Source organism: Athene noctua, chromosome 10 (genome assembly GCF_965140245.1).
Source record: "Athene noctua chromosome 10, bAthNoc1.hap1.1, whole genome shotgun sequence".
Taxonomy (NCBI): Eukaryota; Metazoa; Chordata; class Aves; order Strigiformes; family Strigidae; genus Athene; species Athene noctua.
In genome coordinates, this window is record NC_134046.1 from 7,955,013 (window position 1) to 7,981,345 (window position 26,333).

The window sequence follows — 26,333 nt, forward strand, 5'->3', positions numbered from 1 at the left end:
AACAGGCTGCAAGTGGCAAGTTCTTTATACTGCATCACTGAAAATATGAGTGTGAAACCCCACCACTTATATGCACACATCTTCCAACAGTTTAAGCAAATTCAGCAGATTTCTAGATCTTTATCCTGAACAATAAGCAAGTGCATTTTATAAAGATACGCTCAGCATCCCTATAAATAACAATTTTTTTTTTGCCTTTGCAAGCCATCATCAGAAGGTGAATATTTCTTCAATTCCTCACTCCTGTCTTTCATCTACCCACACAGATAACATCATGCATGTAAAAATGCATAAAAATTTCAGCCTTGCAATTTAAATGTCAAGTCTTCAATCTTATTCCAGTACATTTAGACCATCTTTTGCATACAGTATGGCTGACTTCTTACAAATCTAGTTTTCCTAAAAATGACAGAAAATGCATCTGTGGCCCTTTCTGATAGTCCCATTTGTTACTCTACCCTTGCAGAACAAAAATGTAATGCAGCATGCTATGCTGAGAGATCGGTCACAGACAATCCCTTGGGGATATTAAATAGACAGTTATATTGTCTTTGTGGAGCTGATCTGACTTCCCTTCACTTCACTAGAATTTAGCAGGGTCTCACAGAAATGCTTCTGGGATTTAGCTTGACTGTGGTATAACCAAGCATCTCTGCACGGGGAGATGGTGTTGCAAAGGTGTGTCCCTATTGTCCATCTCTTTACCCTGGAGAAAAGAAAGGATTGCACAGAAATATATAAGTGAAAATATATGTAACCCATTTCACAGCTATCTGGTTATCTAGGTTTTTTTTTTTCCTGCCATCCTGTATAGTTTCCTCAGGTATATATCAAGAGAAGTTGTTTGCAATGATGTTGAGTGGTGATTTGGGCCGGTGTTGCAGACTGCTGAAGACCCAGAACACAGACACACTGGGCTGCACTAACAAAGTTGCAGACAGCCTGCTCCTCTTGCTCTCTCATTAGCACAAACTAGTATTTAGGATCTCATTTTCAAAGACTGAGGGCTTCCAGTGAGTCATCTAAATTCCACACTTGGGCACATAAATTACTTGCCCTCAGTGGTTTTCTAAATTAAAAATTACAATTTAAGATAAAAAGCACTAACAACTGTACAGTTCATTTTCTCAGATTGTTTGATTTGAAAGTAATAGGAAATACAATCACTTAAAAAAAAAAAAAAGTTTAGATAACTTGTCAGCTTTTGAAGAATTTCCTTCCAGATAGTAATAATAAATGTACATGTGTATATTAGAAGCTCTCTTTTGGGTCAGATTTTTTTTTTTCTATTAAAAAACCCCTTATTTTTATAGCTGTATAAGATGTTACAGCCATTCCTAAAGACTTCACAAGTGCCTTTTCATCCCACTGCCCACAGAAAGTGTAGGGGAATTTGTCACTAACTTCTCTCTCTGGCAAAAATAACACAAATATAACCCAGTATTTCCACTGAAGGATAATGGCTATTTTTACCATTTCTGCCCACGTCCTTCAGAGCAGCTTGTACAATCCATAGTGATCCGGGAACAATAATATACTTTCCCTTCCACCTTGTCAGGGCTTTACTGTGTCAAGGTAGGGCTTGGAAACTGCTTTGAGATCCTTGCAGTGGTGGTGTTAAAAAGGCACAGGGAACTCCTATGGCATGATGATGCACCGGTTTTGCTGCAGCATGAGCCTCCCTATTACTACAAAAACCTTGGAGCTCAGAAGCTGTCCTGTTTTTGCCTACTTTGGCTGTTTCTGCCTACTTTTTAATGAACAAATGCTGACACTTTGAATAATTCAATTATATTAAAATACAAAATCTTGAAGCACTTCAGCCACTGAAGACACTTCTCTGCAGAAGACATTCTGCATTTCCCTGGCCAGGACTGGTGCTCCCTGCAAGGCTGAGCTGGAAGGGCTCCCCATGAGCTCCCAGTGCAGAACTGAAGCCTTGAATGCTCCCTGGTCATGAATTGAGCCCCTGAATGCACCGTGACTGAATATTCATTTTGTCCATTCTTCAAAAAAAGACTTACAATTTAAAGTACAAGAATGGCTCCATTCATAAGCCGCTCTGTGAGACAAGTCTCTATCATCAGTGCCATATCTACATTGCTTAATGAGAAGCGAACAAAGCTGATATGTTACCATCTATAAAAATAATGAAAAAAAAAAAAGATATCCAGAGAGAGAAATTACCTTTTAGTCATAAAGTGATGTGGGTTGATTATAAGCATATGTATTATTTCTCTTTGTTGTTCACTTCATTGTGCAGTCCGGGAGAATAAGGAAGCCATGTGCCCCTGCTGTACGGCCAGATGATATTAGGGTTTCAGCATTTGGAACAGCAGATACTTAGGGTAAAACTTTCCTCTGATTTAAACTGAACTATTCATCACGTACATAGCTGTCATTAATCTTACATGCAGAGCTAGGCTTCTCATATTTCAAAATCTTTGGAGAGGCAGCTTTTTAATCTATATTTGGTTCTTCTTTTTTCCCCCTCTGAGATTGATTTCTCTTTGCATATAATGCTGTAGTAGTTTCAATTTAAACAGAACCCTGAAATAAAATTCTTGAATATGAAACCTTAGCAGAGAGAAAGGAAACAATTATCTTGAAATTCTTTTTTTTTTTTTTAATGTAAAAAACTTCAATGACAGCACCACTGACTGACAAAATTGACATGTATTTTAACTTCTGTCTTAAGCAATGGATTATCTTAATCACAACAAGAGGGCATATTATCCTGAATGAGGCTATAAATTCAATTAATCTCAGTAGTAAGTCTCAAAGCCATTCATTTTAATATAATGCAGCACCTTGAAGTATCTAAATTACAGCATCTAAAGCTGATTAAAGATGAGAGGCAGATGCAGAAGCTGCTCAGCAGCTCCTGGAGGCCATCTCTGCCTCCTTCTACCTCCTCTCTGCCACAACACCTTGGGCAAAAGGCAGATCTGCTGGAGCTGCTTCTGTGAGCCTGGACAAGAAAATGAAGGAGAAGGACAAGGAAAATGTCAGGGGAAACAGGAAAAAAGGCAGACTGGATGGAAGGGCAGAAGAGGATGGGGGTAAGGTCTAAGCTTATTCTCAAAAATGTATGAACTATGATACCTGCAGGTTATGAGGTATCTCTATCAAAAGTTTCTGGTGACTAAAAGCAAAATTTTTAAGCAGTTTGCATATCTCTTTGGGCTCTTGAGATAATAATATAACTGTCTTCCGTATTTTGTAGGTCATTTATACAACTCATAATCTAAGACCTTCTCTCATAATCTAAGCCCTTCTTCTGCTAATACTCAAAAAGGATGTTATTGGAATCCCAAACTCCTTGCCATTTTGCAGAGCTGAATCTGGACACATAGCATTATAAATTCAGCAACGTGTGTCACTATGGGAACTGTTTCTCTTGCCAGACAGTGGGGAATGAACTGAGAACTGGCTGTTTAGACACATGTGTACGTGTGTGCATGTGTCTGCCAGGCACACACGTACATAAATAATCAAATACAGATAGATAAATTTTACCATTAAGTGTTTGCGTTTCTTTGCTTCACCATTTCTTCTTATTTTGCTTCATAGAGTATCTCTGTAAGTCTGGCAACTAGTCAATTACTGAATTTTTTTCAAAGGAAGGAAAAGAAAGATTACAAAATTCATAACACTAGCATAAACCACCATATCTTCCCCACCTGAGGATCTGACCCTGTAATGATAGTTTCTTTCTTCTTTATAAAGGTAATTATTCTATTAAAATTAATAGTAAAATGAATACTGCTGTGACTGAATTACATGGGATAAGCGTGAAATACTGTGATCTGTTCTGCTATGCATTAGTAATTATAGTGTGCCCAGTGAAATTTGCATAATTTCCTCTCCTTCCCTGCTATCCGCCTTGGTTTAGTTGCTAAAACTCTCTCCAGGGTTGGAGCTAGAGATTGCTACTAGTTTACACCAGCACAGCAAAGAGGGAGTGTTTGCAGAACAAAGTGCCCCTGAGTTTTAAGATAGCAGAAAAAGTTACAAGATAAGCATGAATTTGTTTGGTGTTTGAAATATCTGTGATTGCCATTCTAATATAGAGGACAGCTTTTTTTGTGCTTATATAAATGAGGTGAGGAAAAAAAAAAATCTGTCTCTTCTCCACCTGCTATTTCTGTATGAATAGTTTGGCTTTGTGATGTGACTCTGAGTTCACACTGCCTGGAGCAGTGAAAGCAGTTGGTATCTCAAAGGGACAGCACTCAGAATAAGGGAGAGCCACTACTCATGCAGGAGCTGATGGACCTACAATAGCTTCTGTTTTGGAAAGAGCTGCGTTCACCTGCTTGCACTTAAGTGGTTCATGGAAAGTTTAAAGTTAACCTCGAATAGGATAAATGATGCTGGGACAAAAGGCAGCCTTTCCCACAGACATATTGAGACGTGCCTTGAGCCAGCAATAGCAAGTACTTCTTAACTAGAAGATGGCAGGAAACAACCGTTTTTTCAGTGCTATACGGGTGCAGGGCAGAAGTCAAGTATCAGGCCCAGGCTGGTTTCTGAGGACGAGAAGGAGCCTGCCCAGCACTAGCAGGGAGGTTTTGCCCAGCAGCTAGTACAGCCCTGCCATGCCAGGGTATGTGCTCAGCTCAGCAAGGCAGGCGCTTTGCCTTGGCACAGGCAGAATACCCACAGCCTGATAGAAAGGGATAGATGGGAGAAAGCAGGGATAGAGTGAGCTACTCCCCTTTGACCCGCGGGAGCCTGTATCTGACATCCTTGCAAGGATCCTACAAGAGCTTGGCTCAACATGGCTCACCATGGCTTCAGAGACAGAGGGAGGAAATCACAGCAGCCTGGGAAAGCCCTAGCTGTCTGGATTCCTGTGAAGTAATTGCTTTCAGTAGGATTTTATTGTTATTAACCATATTAGGATGGTCGCAGGTTGGTATAGACAGCTTATGCTTGATTAAATAATGACCTGCTGTAGTGATAAACGCAAACTTGTACCAATGAATAAAAAACTGGTTCTGCTTTCCTGAGAAGAGTATGCAGCCACCATTACTCAAAAAAAAAAAAAAAAAAAAAAAAAAAGGACACGTTGGCATATTTAATTAAGATAATGTATTTTGTTTCTTTGGATAAACTTTGATCTTGAAAATCCCCAAGCTAACAGAAGGTCATTCTTTTTTCCTTCCTACAATACTCTGTGCAGTGCACAGCTTAACCATCTCAACAGAAGCACTTTTTCACCCCACAAAAGCAACCTTAGGCAACTTGTAAAAAGGTCATATAAACTTTAGATGCAAGCCGTTATTTTTAATTCATGTGGTCTATCCATGTTTCCTAGTGCCTGAACAGCCCTTCCTGCAAATTACATTCTTTTTGTGAATATAAACAGTTTATTAAAACTCCTGTATTAATTATTTAAATGAGTTTATAAATATTTGAGGAAGCCCATGCAAAAGGCACTCATAATAAATTATCATATTCTATGTTCATTGAAAGTTAAATTACAAAACTCTGAAGACTGCCTTCTGTAACAAAGCCATTTCTGCTGCCTGTCATCACAAAGTCTATGGTAAGAGCATTATATTTAGGTAGCAGAAAAAAAAAAATTGGCATCTAAAGTTTAAAGTGAAATAACATTTCTGGTTTAGCGTGTTTGTACTAAATATGACACACAATCAAGTATGTCACTGCTTAATTACCCATGTTCAATGTCTTATGGGAGGAGCCATCAGTTTCCAGCCTTGACTTTGAGATCACAGGTGTGGAGACTGAATTAATGAGCAGAAGGGGGGAGAGACATACTGAGGAGAAACCCGGAGCAAGTGAAACAAGGAATCACTCACACAGATCAATTGATTGAATGAGAATCAGATACTGTAAGTGGTACTGGAAAGAATATCAATCCTACAATTCTATGGCAGATCAACCTGAAGAGTGCAAGGGGATTTCTTATATGAAATGACAGGCAAAAAATAAAATTAAATTAAAATAGCAACAGCAGGATGTGAAAAAATTCTCTGGATAAACTTTTCTGGGGTTTTTTTTCGAGATGGGAGGAAGCTTCAGAGTTCTTAGTTTTGCAGTGTTGGTTGCTAAGGTAAAGACTCACTTTGTAGACATTCCCGTCTTTTGATTCTCAGTCTCCATGTACATGGTCGAGTCTGGCTGTCAAGGACATTGCACATTATAAATGGCAGGTGCCATTTTATATTCTTCAGAATTTGTGTAATGGATAATTAAACTGATTAAACAGGAAGAGATGTCTGATGATGATCCCCTTTCACCAGGTTCTTTTTTCTTATTTGTCCTGTGTTCAAGGAGCATCCTGAGGTAGACACACGGATGTCTTGAACTTGGTAAAGTCAGTTTGTGGTCATGCAAGATAGACCAGGAGATGCTCCTGCTGTAAAGCCTCAGACAATGAACTCATGATGGTTGATAAAACCAAATCACTTGTAAAGATGGACTCACCTCTATGAGCAATGACAGTTTATATTAGCTCCACACATCCAGCCTTTACAGTTTTCCCAACACTTGCCCACTCACCTGCTTCTCTTCATCCATCTTCTTTTCCACTGGTGACCACTGCTAAAGCAGAAATCTTACTAGCATGAGGACTGGTATGTAATGCCCAGAATTAGGGGATTCACTGTCCAATTATCTTTCCTATTTGATCTACTTTTTAAGTTTCAATTATTTGTAGAGGTGACTATTTAGAAAGAAACCCCAGCTATTTCAACCTTGTGCTGTTTTAAAGTGCTTTAAAAAGATGAGCAAGGAGTATTAGAAAAATTCATCTACACCAACCTCGTGTTCAGTTTGCTAGTAACTACAGCAATTCTCAGTATCTTTGTTTAGCTGCTTGCATACATTTTGTAATTGGCAGAGCTGAACATATTCTGCAAAGCATTTAGCTAATTCATGCTCAGGTTTGTAAAAGAATTTGCGCTGGGCATGCTCAGATTCCATTTATATTCATTTTGTATGAGCATTAATGAGATCAAGTAGAACAAGGACAGATGTTTGTGAAAAATAAAATGTTAAATTCCTATTTGTAGTGATGAGAATAGAACTTCCAGCTTCATAGCTAGCAACCATCTGACCGGAGCATGCACGAGATTCCTGGAGTATCTGGAGTCTAAGACTCACAGCTCCTTCCATCTGGTTATTTTTTCAAGAGCACATCTTGTGCATTACATAGGAAATAATGATCCTTGTATAAATTAAGGATTATTCACTCTAAGGACAACAGAGTAAGGTCATCATATAAATTATTTGTAGAAAAGACTTACTTATAAGTGCAATCCAGGGACTCTTCCAAGGTAAAAGGGGGGAAAAAACCCTGTAAATGGTAGTGAATTTTCATCCTTTAAAATAATACAACTCGGAGTTAAATTGAATGGAGGCAAAAAGAAATGAGCTGTGCCAATACCAACACGGCCATGAAATTTCAAGTGCCCATTAACAGACTTCTCAGCTCTGTAAAATGTTTCAGAGTAAATAAGCATTATGAGCACTGAAGGAAAACATAATTTCAAAGAAAAGCTTGTCAGTTAAGGTCAGTTTAATATCCACTCATGAATTTCACTGTTTTTAAGTCCTGCTGATAAGCTTTTATAATTGAGTTACTTCTCTTATTCCATGCATATTGAAGCAGTAATTAAGCTATGATATGAGATACAAAGTAACGTGTGCACAATTCATCACTTTTTGTTCCGTCTCGCAGTTCTTGTTCCGATTGCACTGGCATTGTTGCACTGAAATATCTCCAAATCTATCATGTCAAGATTATGCATGATGTAATTTGTAATAGGAGCTAGGGATTTGTTTACAAAAAACAAATGTTCCTTTAATCTTTAAAACAAAATTAGACTTGTCTTACATCACAGAACAAAGAGATTTCAATGAATACAACACTTTTAATAAATCAGTAATTGCCTTGTGGAGTGGCAGTTGGCTCATTTAACTTAACCTTTGAAAACAGCTTCCTTCACACAGATTTTATACTGTGCCCTTCTGAGATAAATTTTGAGAGCGGGACTGTGGACATTTAAGTGCTCTATAGGTGTATTGTTAATACCACAGCAGAGAATTTGGACCATATCATCTTTTCACAGCAGAGATAATTGCAAGTTAACTAAACTGCCTCCTAAAGAAATTTGCAAGTTCTGCCTTTTGGTACCACTGTGCATAAAGTGGCACACCACATGCAAGTTCATAGTACCATCATTAGGACAATAAAACCTCCCTTAGTTTATAATTTCAAACTGAATCATCCCTACAATGCAAGCACAGGGCACCTGACCCTAGCTTGCAGTGTGAGTTTGTTGGTTGGTAGGGGATTAAATAGCACTCCACCAGCTGTAAACCAGTCTGCTGTAAACCTATTTCTGTAGGTGATATGGGCTGAAAATAGCTGGTGGGTACAGACAGTAGCAAAGAGCTGCTCCCATCCTTTCCCAGGCACCCTGGGTCATCCATGAGTTATTTTCATCAGGGCTTTGACCCACATCACTTTACTCTGAAAATCAACCAGCCATGTGCCAACAGGTGATTAATGAAGACTTTTTTTCTTCTGCATATGTGTCCATTGGATAATAGATCTGTGCATATTTTATTAGGCTGCAGGGCACAACAGGCAGAACATTTCAGAGGGAAGAGAACGTACCAAGAATGTATTATGACATTAGGTCAAGCATAGGTGAACTTCAGCTACATGTAAAGTGTTTTAATTGCCATCCATGGACTATTTAGGCAACTTTACAGGACAAAGATGTGTGATGGTGAGTGGGTTTTTTTCAACATAAGTATGACCACAACAGCAGGTGCTTGCACTGGTGGAACTGGGGGAAATAAGAAGGTCCCTCTAGAGCCACATTCTGCCACCATGGCAATGCCAGCAAACAGCTGCTCACATCCAACCCCATCCTCACATGGTAGAGTCAGCCTGTGGAAAGGATGATGCCTCAAGCAAGGGTTCTCCTATAAAGTTGAAAACCTGAGTCACTGAAGTGATGGCTGAAATCTGTGTTTAATCACACACCTCAATATATTGCTGAATCTGCCAGTACCACTCAACCCAGGAAGAGTCTCAGGCCAGCAGTGATATTCAGACCCTTTTAGGACTTCACATTCTTATAATGAGCTGAAAATTAAGGAGTGTTTTGATTCAGGAATTTTCCAGCTCTATTTATTATCCTCTTTCCAACCTTTCTAAGGGAAGAAGCAGATGGCTTCATGTACTTCACACCTCTTAGCAGTCCCTTTTTACAAAAATTCCTTGATATCCAGATTTTAGGAGAAACATCACCCTTTTACTGCTCATGCCAATCTCTAAGCATTCTGGTTTTGGTTCTTTTGCCACTGGTCCTGTCCTCATACACTTTCTTCAGCAGCAGGTACCCACCTGACAGCCCTCACTGTTACAGAGATAAACCTGGAACCACAGCCACATATTCCAGCATTTTCTAAGATTAGCAGTTCAACCTTAGGTCTTTAAAGCACAGAGATTTTTAGTATTTTTCACAGAGAAAAACTGTGACAATATAATAGCTTGCATTTAACGAAAAATAAAAAGCCAAACCGAAAAACATACAAAGAAAAAAAAGTGGGTTTTATTGACTAACATCACATAATCACATTATGTGTTATTAATTTACGTAGATACAAGGGAAGAATTTTTCTTATTTATTTATTTACAGGAATCTTCTCTGTGGACTGGAAACAATAACAGACAAATACTACACAATTTATACCCGAGCAGTACACCAGAATTTAATTTCATAACTATCCAATATATTATGCATGCTTTGTTATGCCTTATAAATGCATTACAGTTATATAATTTATTAATTTTCAATGTTCTTTCATAGAGTATTTTGCTGCTAAGCTATGTTTCTGGCACCCCATTCAGCCAAAATTTCATCACAGACTTTCACCCTTCAGAGCCCATCATGTAGCTTTTCACTTCCACCTCGCTAAACCCAGCTCCCCTGCAGCACAGGGGATTCATGTTTGAGCAAACAGCAACTTTTACAGACACCAGATTTGGTCCAAAGCCCACAAAAACTGAGTGGGATTTTTTTTCCTGCTTCTTCAGTAACTGTTGGATCAGACACAGTTGATTGGTTTCTAATGCAAAAGCAGGCAATAATAGTTCCTCTTGGGTGCTCATTTCCACCATCGTGAGGGACAAAGTCATAGCAATTGTATCTTCGGTTCAACACAGTCATTTCCCAGCAATGCTGGCTGTGTGAGCAAATATCACCACAGCAGCTCATCACATATATATGGGGGTATTTATATATATATAGGCCACCCAGAAACCTCTGTGCACCTCCCTTATCCTCATCTCACAGCTTGGCTCCTCTCTCTGTATTTCAACTCATTCATTTACTTTATTAATGAATTATAATTAATGAAAAATTAACATTGCACAGAGACATTTTTCTTCTTTGATGGCAAACCAGTCCTCAGCCCTGGTGTGAATATTTATAAGCAGCTTCCTATTGTCTTTCCAAAAATGTATAATTATGCTGCAGTTCGTTGCCATTTCATTCAATATATAACAATAAGATTAAGCTTTCACTAGGCTATCTAGAAGCAGTTCAAATATGGTCTAAATAACACTGCTACACTGCACAAATATTTTATCAGCCTGCTCTCAGCTTTATTCTGCAGCAAGGGATGGATTCAGTTCCAAACTTCAGTAATAAATAGCAGCAACGGGTCTCCCTAACCTACAAAAGATCAATTTTCCCTGTAGAGGTTGGGAGAGGATCCTCAGTCGCCTGCATTCATTTCAGCTCCCCGCATGTAAGCATTTCATGTTTTCATTAGTCTCATTAGCACTCATTAGTGTCAGCAGGTTGCTCTCAAATGACCCACTGTCTTTGCAGTGAGGTTATGTCAAACACCAATAAACTCACATGCGTAAAACTGTAAATAAAGGTGGGTGGCTTGACAGTTACCTTAAATGTATGTTGTTGTGCATGAATCCAAGAATTTCCAAGAGAAGATGTAAGGCTGTGTCCTAACGCTCTGGAAGGTCGTAGAATACACCATGCACTTCTGGGGAGACAAGTTTATCACACATGGTTTATTTTATCAGTCCTTTCTCTCTGCCGCAAATATCTGCAAAAAACTGTGTTGTTGAGGCTTGTGCTGCCTTTCATTGGAGAAATGAACCTTCCAGATAATTCAGTGAAGGTTTGGGTATAATACCAACTATGATCCGTAACTGTCAGAGAAAAAATGCCAAGCATTGGTCATATCTGAGCTCAGTGGAATATGGACTACTTAAAAAACCCAACGACACCTTTTGAGTACAGTATTAGCAAAAGAGAACAGGGGTTGAGAGGCAGCTGCCAAACACAATTCGACTGACCTGGGACCTGCTGACATCTCCAGGAAGCAGTGCTGCAACCCTTTGGCCTCCAAGCCTGACAGCTTCTGGTGGCTTCATTTTTTTATTACCTTAAAACCTGAGATTTTGGAAAGATCTCACAAGTCTAACGGCAGGGCCCCAGAAAAATCTTAATTGCTTTTTATTGGCCTTTACTCGGTGCTGCTGAGATCTACCTGACTCAGAAGAACATTATGCAAATTCTACAGTTCTCCGTAAAATCTGGATGTTTTTATCTGTGTACTTAGCTAAGAAAACTGGGGTTTTTACCTCTGAACAGCTGTACACACTTTGTGAGTACTCAGAGGACATAAGTCCTGTCATTTCTAATGCATTCATGGAAGTGAAGATGCATGTTCACTTACCATGAAGGTGCCACCCATGAGAAATTGTAGGCCGACTTCAGTTATGGATGCCCTTCAGCCATATGTCTAAGCAACATTTGTTTCCAAAGGTGCAAAGAGAGGGTCATGGAAAAATTACGTAGCTGCAGTGTTTGACCCTCCTAGGCTGAACAGCAATGAGGGCTAGAAATTCCTTTGCAAGATCTAAGCTATTTTGCATTAAATCTGTTCTTTAACAGACCATCTCTGTTGAGCTGAAAGTCAGGCATGTGTTTAAAAACCTTCTGGCATCACACAGACTTCATATAATTTCACTGTAATTATTTATTATCTTAGTACCGAGGAAACCCAGGCTCAGACCAAGACACCGTTCTTCTAGTTGTACAAATGCAGAAAAAACATCAGTCCCAAATTGCTGCAATACAGTGCTGAAGCTCAACAGGTCAGTAAAGACGGAGGGGATCATACAAGGAAACAAGGCAGAAATAACTCATCCTCTTAAGTAAATAAAATTATGAAATGGAAAGTGGCTACAGCAATATGATGATTTACCTGTAGTAATAAAGAAAGTCCGTAGCAGAGCTGGGATTAAACAAGCCTTGGGAGTTTCTGATTCTCAGGCCATTAGGCAACACCATCTCTGTTAGTCATATTGTTATGAGGGAAGTATACAACATGCTTATGTAATTTTTTCCAATTTACCTAACAGTATGCCAACTGTTAGAAAATGGCAATGTAAGTGCTTTTTCACTAGTGAGTCTTCTCATGCTGTCGAATTAGCACCCTTTTTGCTGGTTTATGCAGATCTCAAATGGAAATTGTTCATGGATTCTTTGCATCTAATCTGCCCTTTCATATTTTATGAGTATATTTTAGTGCAGCCCACAGAGTTGTTCAGACACATATTGCACTCTTAAAAATATCCTACTCTGGCTTCTGAATGTATTGCAATGAAAAATCAAAACTTCTGGATGGGAAAAAAATCTTAAAACTTTCATTTCTTTCTAAAGTTTCTGCTAGTGAATTAATAAAACATTGTTCAAAACTTGGAGAGTATTGCAAAGATCAGAAAGTTCTAAAAGGAAAAAAAAAAAAACAGTTTGATGATCTCTTTTTAATGTTTACTGCAATTTAAAAATATTAAATTAACTCAGCAAGACTGGATCTGAGGCAATTAGGAGATATGAGACATCACTTGCCAGACTGATTGTACCGTGCTTGTATTTTAAACTGAAGAAATGTCAGTTTTGCCAGAGTTATGAGAGGTCTGTTATCAAAGTCTGCAAAGTATTACACTGCATGAGCATCAGATTGATGCTTCTAAAATTGAGTAAGATTGAATTAAAGCAGATAGTTGATGGACTCCCTGTAGGAAACATTCTGTATTTCTTCCAGACAGCATTATTCAACCTGAAATCTTTTGTTTCGGAGTTGTATTCTTTATCAGACTACTGCTTTACAACTCCCAGAGTAAATGGTATCTCGGTCTGTTTATGAAATACATAACCCTTCATATGACATTTTCTTTCACTCCAGTTTTCTCATCCTCCTAGAAAGTGTGTTCCCACCCCTGTAATTCATTCTGCACCCCATGACATGCCAATAAAGTAAGAGAAACTACATGTCTCATTCAATTCTCTGAGATTTTGTTTTATAAGGAATAAGGTGAGCACAGGGTTACAGATTCTCCTATTCTATAATAGTTTATATCGGGATGGGGTTTAAGGAAAAATAAAAACCTACCTGAAAGATTTTACCTACCTCTGTGCTGTTGCCACTGCCAAAAGTCTCCATCAGTGCAAGAGTCTCTCATGGGGAGTTTGAACTTTCCTTTAATCTAATCCATTTAGAAAATGACTCACAATTTATTGAATAAAGTGGAGAAAATTGATATCTTTTCATTAAGCTGACAAAGTCTTTTTCACTGCTGGCATCTGTGAAATGTGTTCTCTATTTAAATTTTATTTATATCAATCTTCTCTGGTGGAAACTAGATTAAAATGAAATGCTTTATACTTACAGTAAAAACTTTCCCATCCTGCAACGAGTGTCATACTGGTTTTGAAAACGAACTCTGTTTCTTATTCCTTGGAGTAACACGATACCTATGATCAGGAGGAAGCACAATCTAATATCTCTATTCTTTGTATTCTATTTCTGTATAAACAAAATGTGTACGCTTTGTCACAGGCAAAGAGAGATAGCTGCTGTGGCTTTATAATGGCAAATGCAGAAGCAATCTTGGAACATTTTAATACATAGCATGTTCCCTCTAAACTGTTGAAAAATGCATGATACTTCCCTCTGTTTTCATATTTCAGGGTCTTCCATAAACATGAATTAAAGTTATATATATTACTCTGTGAGTTTTGTCATATTGTTACATTGTTCGATATAATGTCTTTACACTTATTGTCATATATTGTTTGTCATATCATGGAAGCAGTTTCCTAAATACAAATGCAGAAAAGTTAAAGGACAATTCTATCTGAAAAAAAAAAAACAAAAAACCTTTGCATTTTTTATACACTCCAGAGTAGCAAACATGACACAAGCAAGTGCCTGTGAGTCTCTGGGCTGGGTGTGCACATTTTCTCCCAGACTACCCTCTGCTGATGTCCTGTTAATCATTGTAAGAGGGCAGTTAGTCACTGCCTTGAACAACTGAGGAGCTTCAGTCTAAGGCAAGAACTTTGAGTATGTAAAACGTAACATGTTTGGGAGTTTCAACAAGTAAGGAAGTTTTAATCAAATGGATTGTGTATTTTTTTCCAAATATTGCTGATTCAAGAGGAAGATGATGGAATAGTTAGTGTTTCCATGTTGATTTGACCTCAGTTTAGGTGTAGATATTTGAAGGTCTTCAATGCAGTTTTACTGCCCTGTAATAGAATAACTGTTCCTGAGGAAAATTTTTTACTGGGGAAAATGTCCCCAGCCAGATCTCTTCATGCATCAAACCTTTGTGCTCCAGATGATGCACAAGAACAAGCGGTCACTACCCTTATGCAACTCATAAAGGTTCTTATGAACTTTGCAAGCTGAAGCCTACTGAGTTCAGCCTAAGCTTGAAGTTCCCTGCAGCCATCTAAGGCTTTGGGCATTATGTTTGGGAACAAATCTGTTTTAAAATGCAATGCAATTGTGTAAACACTAGTAGATTTAAGATATTCTCTTGCTCTTTCCGTATATTCAATCTGATCCCCGGATCTCTTATCTGTAGTTTGTTTCTTCATTTGGTACACGCAGTCAGCAAATGCCACTCTAACCAAATGCTTTTTTGTCTGTTAATTCATGCAGACTAAGTACATCAGAAGTTAAATATTTTGATCAAAAATTTTCTGTAGCTTTGCAAACAAAGATTAAAAAAAACCAGTGGAAATAGGACTGTGAAAAAAAATCTCAAGAATTTTCTGAAGAAAGTTGCTTTTCTCCCTGTTCCATTACGTATATGCTTAGAGTTTAATATTTGTATAAAAGGGACATTTTCTTGAACTCGGATATAAGCAATCCCTTATTTACACTAGCAGGAGCTGGGGGGGGAGGGAAATAACAACAAAAAAAAAACAAAAAACCCCACAAAAAACCACCCACAAATGTAGCAGGAGTAAGTCACGGCTCTTTTATGTCATATCTTTTTTCTTTTCCCATGGCTGAGGGTATCTGTCTCAGTTAAGTCAGCCTTGCATGAAAAAGCTCCATGCTTCATGTATTCCCCAGACAGCGAGAAGAACACAATGAAAACCACTCCAAAACATTACAGGAGTCTAATTCAGCATGATGTGAGCAGTCTCAGCCTGTGATGACTGCTAACTAACGGAAGTCTGTAATTCTCAGCTAGAATTAGCAGTTTGGGTCACCGAAAAACTCAGGTTCCTGAGGATCTGGGAGATGTTGAATGCAAGCTTCCCAGAGGGAAAACATCTTAACTTTAACAGTTCTCTGTCATGTGACTGCTTCAGCACGTCTCAGAGCAACATAACCTAAACATAGAGAAGTTGTATTGTATTTCCCAGGGAAACTTTCCACCCCTCCCCATACAGGTGTACCTAATCTCAAACGCAGCAAACTGTGATTCATTTTAAAGCTTTTTCCTGCCTCTTTGAACAGAACTGGAGGTGTAAAACTTTGAAATCAAGTAGACCTCAAAGGATCAGCAGTATCCAAGAAGGACAACCGGTCCTAAAGATTAAAAGGTTCTTAATAGATGAAAAAACCTATAAGTACAAAACTCAAAGGAAATAATTTTCATTGGGCTCTAGACACTCCTGCCACAGCATGGTGCTGAGGACTAGACCACAGCGAGCTTTGTAGTGCTTCAGACTTACAAAGGATTTTGCCCACTTACATATTAAAGACAAATAGGAGCTTTTCATCTGCAAATGGCCTTAGTTTCCCCCTTTCATAAAGGGAACTTTATCTCCAGTCCAGCTATACTAGGTAGGGACAGGTGAGGGGTACTCACTGCTGGACCCTTGGGTGGGCTACCTTGTGATTGTAACTGCACTGCAATCGCAATTTTTTAAATATATATATTATATATAAAACCTGCACACTATTACATGAATCAGTTGACATTAAGGTTCAGCACTGACTTTGCATTTCATTATTTTTCAAGGTCAATATCCAAAAACTTGGGCTGTATTTAACAACATCAATAAGTACTTAGATCATTTTAATTGCTATGAACAGCATTGCTTCTCCATGCTGCCACTCAGTCTGTATTCATCTCATATCTCTGTTCTACACTGTAAACTCCTGAGGGCAGGGCATTCAGTTTTGTGGGTTTTAGTACCTAGCACCATAGGATCCTTCTGCATGGTTATTTAATGCTGCAGCACTGCTACTAGTAAATAATTATGATCATCACTTTTGATTCCGTATCGCAGGATTCTTCTCACGTATTCACGGATTCTCTGCTCTGATGATTGCTGTGAAGGCCAGTATTTAACAGGATATGGTTTTTCAGTTTGCCCACTGCACCGTCTATTATTAGAGCACAGATTCAGTCCTCATGTGCCTTTTCATGCATAGCAAAGAGAAATATCTCTTTTCTCCACTGTTAGCAGCATTAATGATACCCTTCTGAAAATGATGTGTGAATAGCATCATTAAACTGCCTTGCAAGCCCAGGTGTAAAGGGGTTTTTTGTCTGTGTGTGTTGTCCATATGGAGAAATTATATATTACATGATAAAAATGAGGTGTAAGCTGTGAGAAGAAACGGGAAAGACAACACAGAGAATCGACGTAGGGCCCTTCCAACTGAACTATTCTGTTCTACTCTATTCTAAGCTTAGCTCACTTGCTCCAACATGCTCAATTCTTCTTCCAGACCAAAGGAGCTGTCAAACCCAAGGTGTTTCTCCTTGTGTTTCAAGTAAACTCAGCGGGTGAAAACCATATCCCTGTTGGGGCAGTTATTCAGCAGGTCGGCTGGTATAATCACGTTTCATGTGAAGGCCTGTTTTAGAGATACTAACCTGGACTCCTGAATTGCAGTAGCTTCTCATTAATTAGCTGGCCCATAAATACTCCCTCTCATTCTGATTTCTTTTGTACTAAAGTGGGCTATATGTGGATGCACTCCACCACTAAATATCTTGACCATATGCCACTCAGATCAACCATGTACTTCAACAAGCGGCAGGGGCTGGTTTATCCAGCTTATCTGAAGAACAAGGATCTCACCTTTACAAAGGAAGTCTTAATTGCACTTTAAAGGAAATAAAAGTGAAATTTAATTAATATCTTGACCTTCTTTACAGGATTTCCCACTCTAGATTAACCATTTTTATTTCCCAGAGTTTACTACCAGCTTTATGTAAAAAATAGCTTTATTTCTGGGCACATGACACACCTCTGTGTTCATTTAACACTCTAAATTATTCCTCTGTTACATTCTTACCTAAGGAATATGGTATTTGTCTTATTTCGGATGTGTGTGAATCTAATTCTCCCATCTGTAAATACACATTTATAGTATTACACACCTACTGGCTTGCATCTGCATGTGTCTGCAGCAAAGGAAGCTGGTCAGAAAGTCTGGGGAGCATTAAGGAGAAGAGGTAATTACAGGAGGCTGCCAGAAGATTTCAAAGTGGCTGAGGGTTGGCTGTGTTGGCAATGGTTCATTTTTCTTGGGCTGCACTGGAAAACAAATACTAAATTGGAACAGTCCTTTGATAATGTAGTTTTCCTTTCAGGGCAAGATCAAAAAGGGAACATTTTCTAGTAAATCAGGATTAGAGCAATAAAGTCAACTGCTTAGGTGGAACAACAGCAGGTCTGGTAAAAGAGTGTGATGGGTATAGCTCTGTGTAGATAATGCTGATGATGCATAAGTTTGAAGCCGTGGTCACCTATCACCCACCTCTCCCAACCCAAAACCAAGAATGTAGCCCAAACATTACTGAAAATGTCAGAGTGCCTCTTCTGTCCCTTGCTGAGTGTCTCTCTTCTACAGTCTCCTGCTCTCTATGCCATGCAGAGCCTCCTCTTGCATGATGAAATGGAATAGTGATACACACTTTTTAGTCTAGGAGTATCTGTGGCTTTGGTGCGTTTATTTTTTCAGTGTGGGTTGGTCATATGTTAGAGATTTAGAGAAAAAGGGACTTGTATTCATCTGAGTAGCTGTGAATTAAGGGGATGGACATTAGCAGCAGCTGCAGGTACATCTTTGGGTGTTTGCTTAGGATTTTGTGAGCATAAACAGATTACAACTAGACAAAAAATAAATCAAGACTTCCATTATAAATGTTCTTAAATCAGTCCATGCACAACAGGGCATTTTCCAGAGCCGAATGGTGTGATACAGTGTAGTCTGCTGCTTCAAAGGTATTTGATGGGCTTGAAGCAGCTATGTGGGGTGAGTTGAATGGGTTAAGCATCTCTATCTGAGTGAGTGTGAGGAGTTTTCACAGTTAGGCTTCATGAGTGCAACCATGAAATTAATACTTGCCAGGGAAAACAAACCACAGGCAGAGCCACTCATGCACCAACTAGCCATAGCTTGCAAGGTTAGCTAAAGTTTATCAAAATCCCCAGACGAAAATTGTCATTAAGATACAGTTAAGGTCATAGACAGATAACAATTCCCAGGCAAGAAACTTCATTAAGGTACACTCAAGGTTGTAAACATATGTGCCAATTAAATTCAAACAACAAGATCCAAACACTGACATTATTTACAGTGTTAAATATTTGGAAATTAAAAGTAACTCCTAGAGATAATATGGTTTCTATAAAACTCATAATCATGTTTCAACAAACTGAACTTCTGCTGCTGTTCAGTGTCACCTTACCTTCTATTTCTAGTCGTGACGCTCGCTGCCATGGGATAGTGTGAAAGCTAGAAGTCTGTATGGGTTCAAAAAACTGCACAGATCTGTGGAAGAAAAAAGACAGCTATAAGTACTGAAAGTGAAGCAGACTGTTTTTTCTGCAGTACCCTGAGCCGCAAGTCCTGAAGACCTGGGGAATATTCTGAAGAAAATCTCTTTTAACTTACCTTGTTCTTATATATGTCCATAAAGATCAGATTGGCCACTCATGAAGATGGACTGTTAGCATGGATGGTCCTTTGGTCTGAAACAGTGTTGCTGCCATCACAGTATTCCCCACAGGCACAACATGATAGTAAACTAGATTTCAAGTATAAAGAAGCTATGGCAAGCAGTCTTAGGGAATATAAGATGCAAAACAAGAAATTAAATGTGAAATCCTTGCAACTAAATTCCAATTGAAGGGTTTAGAAGGGACACTCTGCCTCTTAAATGCCTTGAGATATTATTTAATTAGATTTTTCATTATAACACAGTTGTGAACGTTGTCTTTTCTCTTTTAGCTTCAATAGTGATTGGGAAATGGTGGTGTGAGATGGAGCCCTGCCTAGAAGGAGAGGAATGTAAGACATTGCCTGATAATTCTGGATGGATGTGTGCGACTGGCAATAAAATCAAAACCACCAGAGTAAGTCGTCTTTCTGTCTATACCCAGGAGGTCTTCATAGAAAAGGAAGTCACTTATGATTGCTCACACCTATCTTTTCTATCATCATGTCTGCTGTAAAAGTCTTAAAGATCACTGCACACCTCCCCAGCCACCCAGTGCTTCTGGCTGTAATTTAGCAAAAATTCGGATGGATTCAGGCTTGCCAGCTGGGTCCAGGCATAACAGGCAGGTTTGAGTTGCTGAATCACCAGGTCACTTACTTACAGACACTGTCACCTCATTAAAAAACCCAGTGCACATCACTGAGTCCCTTTCTGGTGGCTAAAGGGAAGAATGTTAGACCAAAAGGATCTGCTGGATCCTTCATTCATTCCTTGGCTGTTCCAGGCCACATCTGTATTAGCAGCTGTACAGGTGCTTTGTAGCATGAAAGTGTGTGGAAGACTCAACTCACTATCTGCATTTCAGGTGTTACTTGAGGGCAGGTCTAGCCCCATGCATCCTTTAGTGACCTACTCTTGAGATGCTGAGGATTCAGGTAACGCAGGCCAACAGGTGATGACAACTTTCACCATTACACTAGGAAAATGCTGAGATACAGCTGCAAAGAGAGAGAGTGTGAATGAGCTGGCTAAACTTCTCCCACTATGAGATTGCCTTTGGGGAAAAAAAAAAAAAGTGTTTTTCAAAAAGAGATTCTAGTTTTTCTTTTGCATTGTGCAATCGTTTCACAACCATTTTCTAAAAACTGCTACCTATACCTGTATTCAACAATTTTAATTAAATTGTCGTCATACCAAGATTCATTTTTTTTCCACAAAAATTACATGGTTGCCAACTCAAAATACTTTTATAAATGAATAAATGATAGTTTTCAGTGAAGTGGAAAATAACTTTTGAAACCTGCTAGATAAAAAAAGCAAATTTTCAAGAAATTTTTCTCTGTTCGTTAAGAATTTCTACATACTTATACCCAGCTACTAATTCACAGGAATATGTCATGATTTCCTGACTTATTTATTTTTCTACAATCCTAACTCTAGCCATTTTTCATGTCTTCTAGGCCTTTTTGTTGAAGGAGATTTTACCCCAGGTGATCTCCATGCCGTCTGAATCCTTTTCGTTCCCTCCGTATGATTTACCCCAGGATGAATGATTCGTAATAAAACCCTAGTTTCCTGAACGATGCCTTCTGGCATGGCTAATCTCACCACCACATTAAATTACTAGGATAAGTACTAATTTAGGAGGTTTTCTTTGCAGAAAGCAGTAAGTTGCCCCTGAAAACAGAAAGCCTATTATCTCTTTGTCATCTCCCAGACCAAAGAAGAAAGCATTGGAGGAACTGTGATTCCTTGACTCAATTTGTTCCTGCAGTGGCATTATTTCTGCAAACTGATCTCTTCTGAGATCTGAAAAATCACTGGAAGGTTGTGCCCTAACGTATGTGCTTTGCAGTGCAATTAAAAACAAACAGACAAACAAAACCAAACAAAAACAAAACCACCACAAACTCCCTACATGTCCTTTTCAGTGAGGCAACTTTTTTCCCACTGAACTGGCGAATTAAGATGGAAGAAAGTGATATTAAAGAAGCAATAAACAACATGAAGTTTTTATACTTTTGTTAAATTACAGTAATTCAATACTTGTGCAATCTGTCTGCAAATTATATGATTTAGGAATTGCATTTACTTTATTCTGTGAAATCGTCCCGCTCTTAACTCCCTCAACTGTCAACATATAAACTAGTTTTAGGTGATAGCCCGCATCTAGAAGTGATTGCTAGAAATTTAGCAGCCTCATTAATATGCAGATGTATGGTCCAATCTATTCAGTATGCATTATTGTATTTCATTTAAATTAAATACTTACAGAGTGAGTGCTCATAACTGAAAAAATATTTCTTCATTCACCCACAGGAGTTATTTTAATTAGCTTGTGAGGGAAGTACCTTATGGTGCTGCTTCCAGTAGTATTTTGCTTTGTTGCTTTAAAATATCATTACTGAACCCAATTGACAAAGGCAACATGACATGATGTGTTTAGCAACTGTTCCTTGCATTTTCTAAGCAAAAATTATGCTTCATAATCGCTGAAACTTTGCTTGAATCTGTACTGCTGTGTCAAGTCTAGCAACATAAATAAAAAACAACAGAAGCAATCAGATTCTGAAACAGGCATTTTTTTTTCTTTGTTTTGTCATTTCAGATGGCATCAGAGAAAGATGTTACACTATAATCTGTATTGACCCCAGTCCAGGCTGCAAAATTGGGCCATGTGTGTCTAATTTCTGTAGTTAACGATGTTAAGAAAGCAGAAGAAACAAGACAAATCAGTCAACTTCCTAAATATATCTGTGGTGATTAGCCAAAAAGGTAGAGCAAGTCACCACAGGCTGTAAACTGTTTTAATGAAGGCTTTTCCTTACACTAAATACATTTACATTAGGCAGCTGCTATCCTGACAAGGAAAACATTTGCATCTATGTTTCCCAGGATTAAAATACCTATTAGTATATTCTTCAAGGCCCTATAAGCATATGTGTGTGTATATATATATATACACATACATGTGTATACACAATAGATTTAGTTTTACAGTGTAGTGTATTATTTCATGGTTGGTTCTCAGATGTGATTAACACTAATTAGTGGCAGAAGAAGGTGGACAACAGATCCAGTGAAGGCTTTGCCAGCACGTGCTCCCTTCCTTCCTTTTCATGCATTTATTCCTGTGTTTAGTCCTTTAGCATAGCTCACTAATTAAGTTGTTAAAGCCAAAGATATAAAGCTCACAGCCTCTCTAAATCGATTTGTTTGCTATTGATGGTCAGAGCAAGTGACAAACACTGGAAAGAAATCATTTTGTGATTCAATTTTTGGAGCAGTTTCAGTGCTTTTTTTAATCCCTATTCACTCCTTTTTCTCTTTTTTTTTTTTTTTTTTTTTTTTTTTCTTAAAGAACATAAGTTTCAATGCTTTCCTTAAAAATGTGTGGCTCTTGGAGCTGTACTAGGACCCGGCTGGAGCTCACACCACTGTGTTTCAGCAGAGCAAGTGGCACCAGGGGAAGTGCAAGAGCACTGTCTCAGTCTGGATGCTGGGACATGGTGCCCTCAAGGGCCCATAAAAGCCTGTAAGAGCCAGAGCTGCTGAAAACCATGAAAACATGGCTCTTCATGTACCTCAATGTTTTGTCACTTCCCACCTGAGTGAGGGAATCACTCACAAGCTCTTGATATTGGATTGATCTCTACATACCACTTTCTGTGCACAGCTTTGCTTTCTGCCAGGGCTCATGTGCACACTGCACTGCAAAATACCCTTTTTTGTGTAATCCTCACTAATAACACCTGGCATTCATGTACTAGCCCTCAATATACTGCAACAAGCTCTTTTTCTGCTGATACTGTGAAGGATGGAAATAAAAGCGTTGAGCACTTGAGGACTGGCAGAGAGGCTCAGCTTGGAGCATCTCTCCAGCTTCACAGCCTGAGCCCTCCATTACAGCCCACCCATCCCCCAGTTTACAGAGTAATACTTGGTTTACCATACATTTTTTCACCAGGGAAATGCAGGCCATTTTACGGTGACTTGGTTTACCATACATTTTTTCACCAGGGAAATGCAGGCCATTTTACGGTGCCCCGAGGGACCTGAGCGTCACATTTCTTAGCAGCCACTGCTCATCTCATGCTGCAGTAAATAGAACCTGAGGTGCCCATGGCCCCTTGGAACTGTGGCCCCTTGTCATTCCTTGCTCCTACATCAACCGCAGAAATTCTTAAGGCAGTGTACACACAAGGAAGGGATGTATTCATCTCCAAGAGATAAAACCCAGTAGCGTCACTTGTCAGTGGCAAACCAGGAGAGGAGAAAATTGGAACTGGGGAAAGGAAGGAAATGGTAAATGAACCCAGAGTTTTATTTTCTTTTTTTTTAAGCTGTCCAACTAAGTTAATATGTCAGATAATTTCCAGATTAATCTTTTCTTTAGTGCAGTGAAGAAACCCCTCTATTTTTGTGATAACAATCTCTGTAATTAAGAGGTCGGTTCAAAGCAGTAGAGCAGAAGATAGTAAATATCTCTTGTTACAAGACTTACTGCTGCATTTCATCGTATCACTGAGTGCTTAGCTAATAATTTGTAGCTCTTATTTAATGCCTGAGCCTGCTCATATTCAAGTCTATTTGAGTTCCATTGCTAACCTAGTCGTCTAGCAAATGCCTTGTGCCATTTCTTTGTGTGTATCAGTGCAGGAAAGAAACAAAAAACTCTCCTCAAGAGAGCTATTCTTGCTTCTGGTCAGTTGTTCTTATTTCAGCATCCTAAAAAAACCTCTGGGCGGTGGTGTTTCCTCTTCAAGCCATTAGTGTGCTCACTCAGATCAATTGTGGTGTTAGTCATCAAGAGTGATGGTTTTACGGTCTGTTGCAGGCCATGTTATCTCACCCAAGGTGAGTAGATGAAGCCAGTCAGGCTTTCCAGTCTATTTTATAGCTAGTCAAACCTATCCTGCCCCTCTTTGGGTAAGTGGGTTGGTGGAGGTCCAAATGAACCTGAAAAATAGATCCATCTGCATGTCCTTGTCTAGTAGAAGCTACTAGCATCACGCTGAGCAGGGCAGGGTGGAAGGCTGGGCTGAGCATGGCCCCATGCCCAAAGCTGTCCTGGCACCTCCTCCACCACCAGCCAGGTGACAGATGCACACCTCCCACGGCACGGGCGGGAGGTCGCGCAGGGTCTGCTTCCTGCACATCCTTAAATCCCTGCAGCCCCAAGAGAAAAGAACACACACCCCCCCCCGAATATTGCAACTGAAACTCAGCTATATCACAAGCAGGGCAAAGTGCCACGAAGCCTGGGTCTCCCATAATATATTTTATATAATGGACTCTTTCGCACTTTCTTACTGCAGATCCACCCGAGGACCTAACAGAGCGCCGTCTGCATGGAGACAGTGAAAGCCCTGCTGATTTATGAGGACAAAGTATTGAAAGTTTAAAACCATCTCAGCATTTACAAGCCAAATGGATTTCTTATTTGCACTTTGACTGTTTACCAGATAACAACAGTGGCTTTACTGTGTGAAAGAAAGTATTCAGTGGAAATAATGCCCCTGATTTTTGACAGCTGAAAATAAAAAAAAAAAATGAAGAAAATGGTTCCTTTGGTAAAGTTTCCGAGATTGCGAAGTACAAACAACAGTCTAAGTTTGGATCTACAATTTACTTTATACCAGTTAAAGTATATATATAGAAATATATATATATTAATATATGATATTTTGAAATAAAAGCCTCACTCTTCAAGAAATTGAATAGTACCACACTTTGCTGCAGCTGCTGTAATTTTTTTCTTTTTTTTTTTTTTTTTTTGTAATGGTCTGGAAGATCCCTACCTGTTTCAGAGAGAAATGTGGCAGTGAAGAGGCAAAGCAAACCTGCTGCGGTACAAGGACGCCTAAGAGCTACACGAATCCTACCGATGCGGCATCCGGAGCTTCCTGTTCCCTTCGGCAGAATTTTGAGGGCATTTGTTGTTCCACTTTGTGTTCTGGAGGCTTTTCCCCTTGTGCAATACTAGCATGCTGGCTTTGCTTCATTAACCATACTTGATTGATATATAACGATGATAATTCTATTCTCTTCCAAGAAAATATTTTTAGAGCTGTTAGATATTCCATGAAGAAGAGATGGACAACTACTGAGTGAAGTACAGTATGTATTAAAAGTTTATTTGGCAGAGTTTGGTAGACTGTGAGCTCCCTTCTTATTAAAGATGTACTGTACGTACAATGTCTTCAGACTTTGTATAGCTCGTAGAGACTGCAGTAAAAACCCAGTAACCAACTCCAAAGCTTTGCATTGTTGGCTCACTAATTCTTTGAAACAACAACAAAGCTATTTCTTTCCAGACCAACATCCAAGAGGGCTGTTACATATGGTTTGTTTTTTTACGAGCCCATTTGCAATTGGTGAACAAGCATTTCAGCTTAAGCAAATGCCTCTGTGGACATCTTGAATGCTCAGGCATACCTGCACACAAGGGACTGCCTGGCTCTGTGTTCTTATCCCACAGCACACGCGGGAGAGCAACCTAAATTTAAGCCTCCCTCGTTGCAGGCCAGGCTAATCCTCACGGAGCGTATTTGTCACCAGCTAAAAGCATACACGTGAGCAATTCCATGGTACAGCAAACGCACAACAGTTTGTGGTAAGCAAACTGTTTCTGAGCCCTGCTTTCATTTCAGGAATAGTTCGTTTCAGTTTAATTTTAATCCGCGTCTTACGAAGGTGAATTCAGCTGAAATGAGATACTCTTCTCCAAGAATACATCCACAGAGACATTGATCTCACTGCCAGAGGTTTGAATTCACATTTCTAGCTAAGCTGTTGCTGTTCACCATGCAGCCTGGCCCTTGCATTGCTGAAGAAATATCAGATCTGAGGGCTGAAATGCCCAAGTCTAGTTTACATTCCCAGGCACTTTTGTGAGCAGTCCAATTAATTTCAGGGGGTTTATTCGTGCAGAAAAGTATCTTGCTGTCATGCCTAAGTCTGCGCAATCTACCCTTCAGTACGCCTAATGCTATCAAATCAAAGAGGAATAGGGAATTGTAAAACTTGTTCTATCCAGTCC

The 26,333-nt window shown here is 39.1% G+C and overlaps 1 protein-coding gene across 3 annotated transcripts in view; it reads left to right on the top strand.

The window, feature by feature from the left end:
• Positions 1–24,924, top strand: part of TAFA1 (TAFA chemokine like family member 1) — a 229,946-nt gene extending 205,022 nt beyond the window's left edge. For 2 of the 3 annotated variants that reach the window (XM_074914226.1, XM_074914227.1), the window contains exons 4-5: positions 19,582–19,706; positions 24,610–24,924. In XM_074914226.1, the coding sequence (XP_074770327.1) occupies positions 19,582–19,706; positions 24,610–24,627 (143 nt within the window). In that variant the 3' untranslated portion in view covers positions 24,628–24,924. Of the gene's footprint in view, positions 1–19,581; positions 19,707–21,899; positions 21,966–24,609 lie in introns of those variants that run through there. The other variant, XM_074914225.1, reaches the window with a different exon arrangement.
• The last annotated feature ends 1,409 nt before the right edge of the window (positions 24,925–26,333 follow it).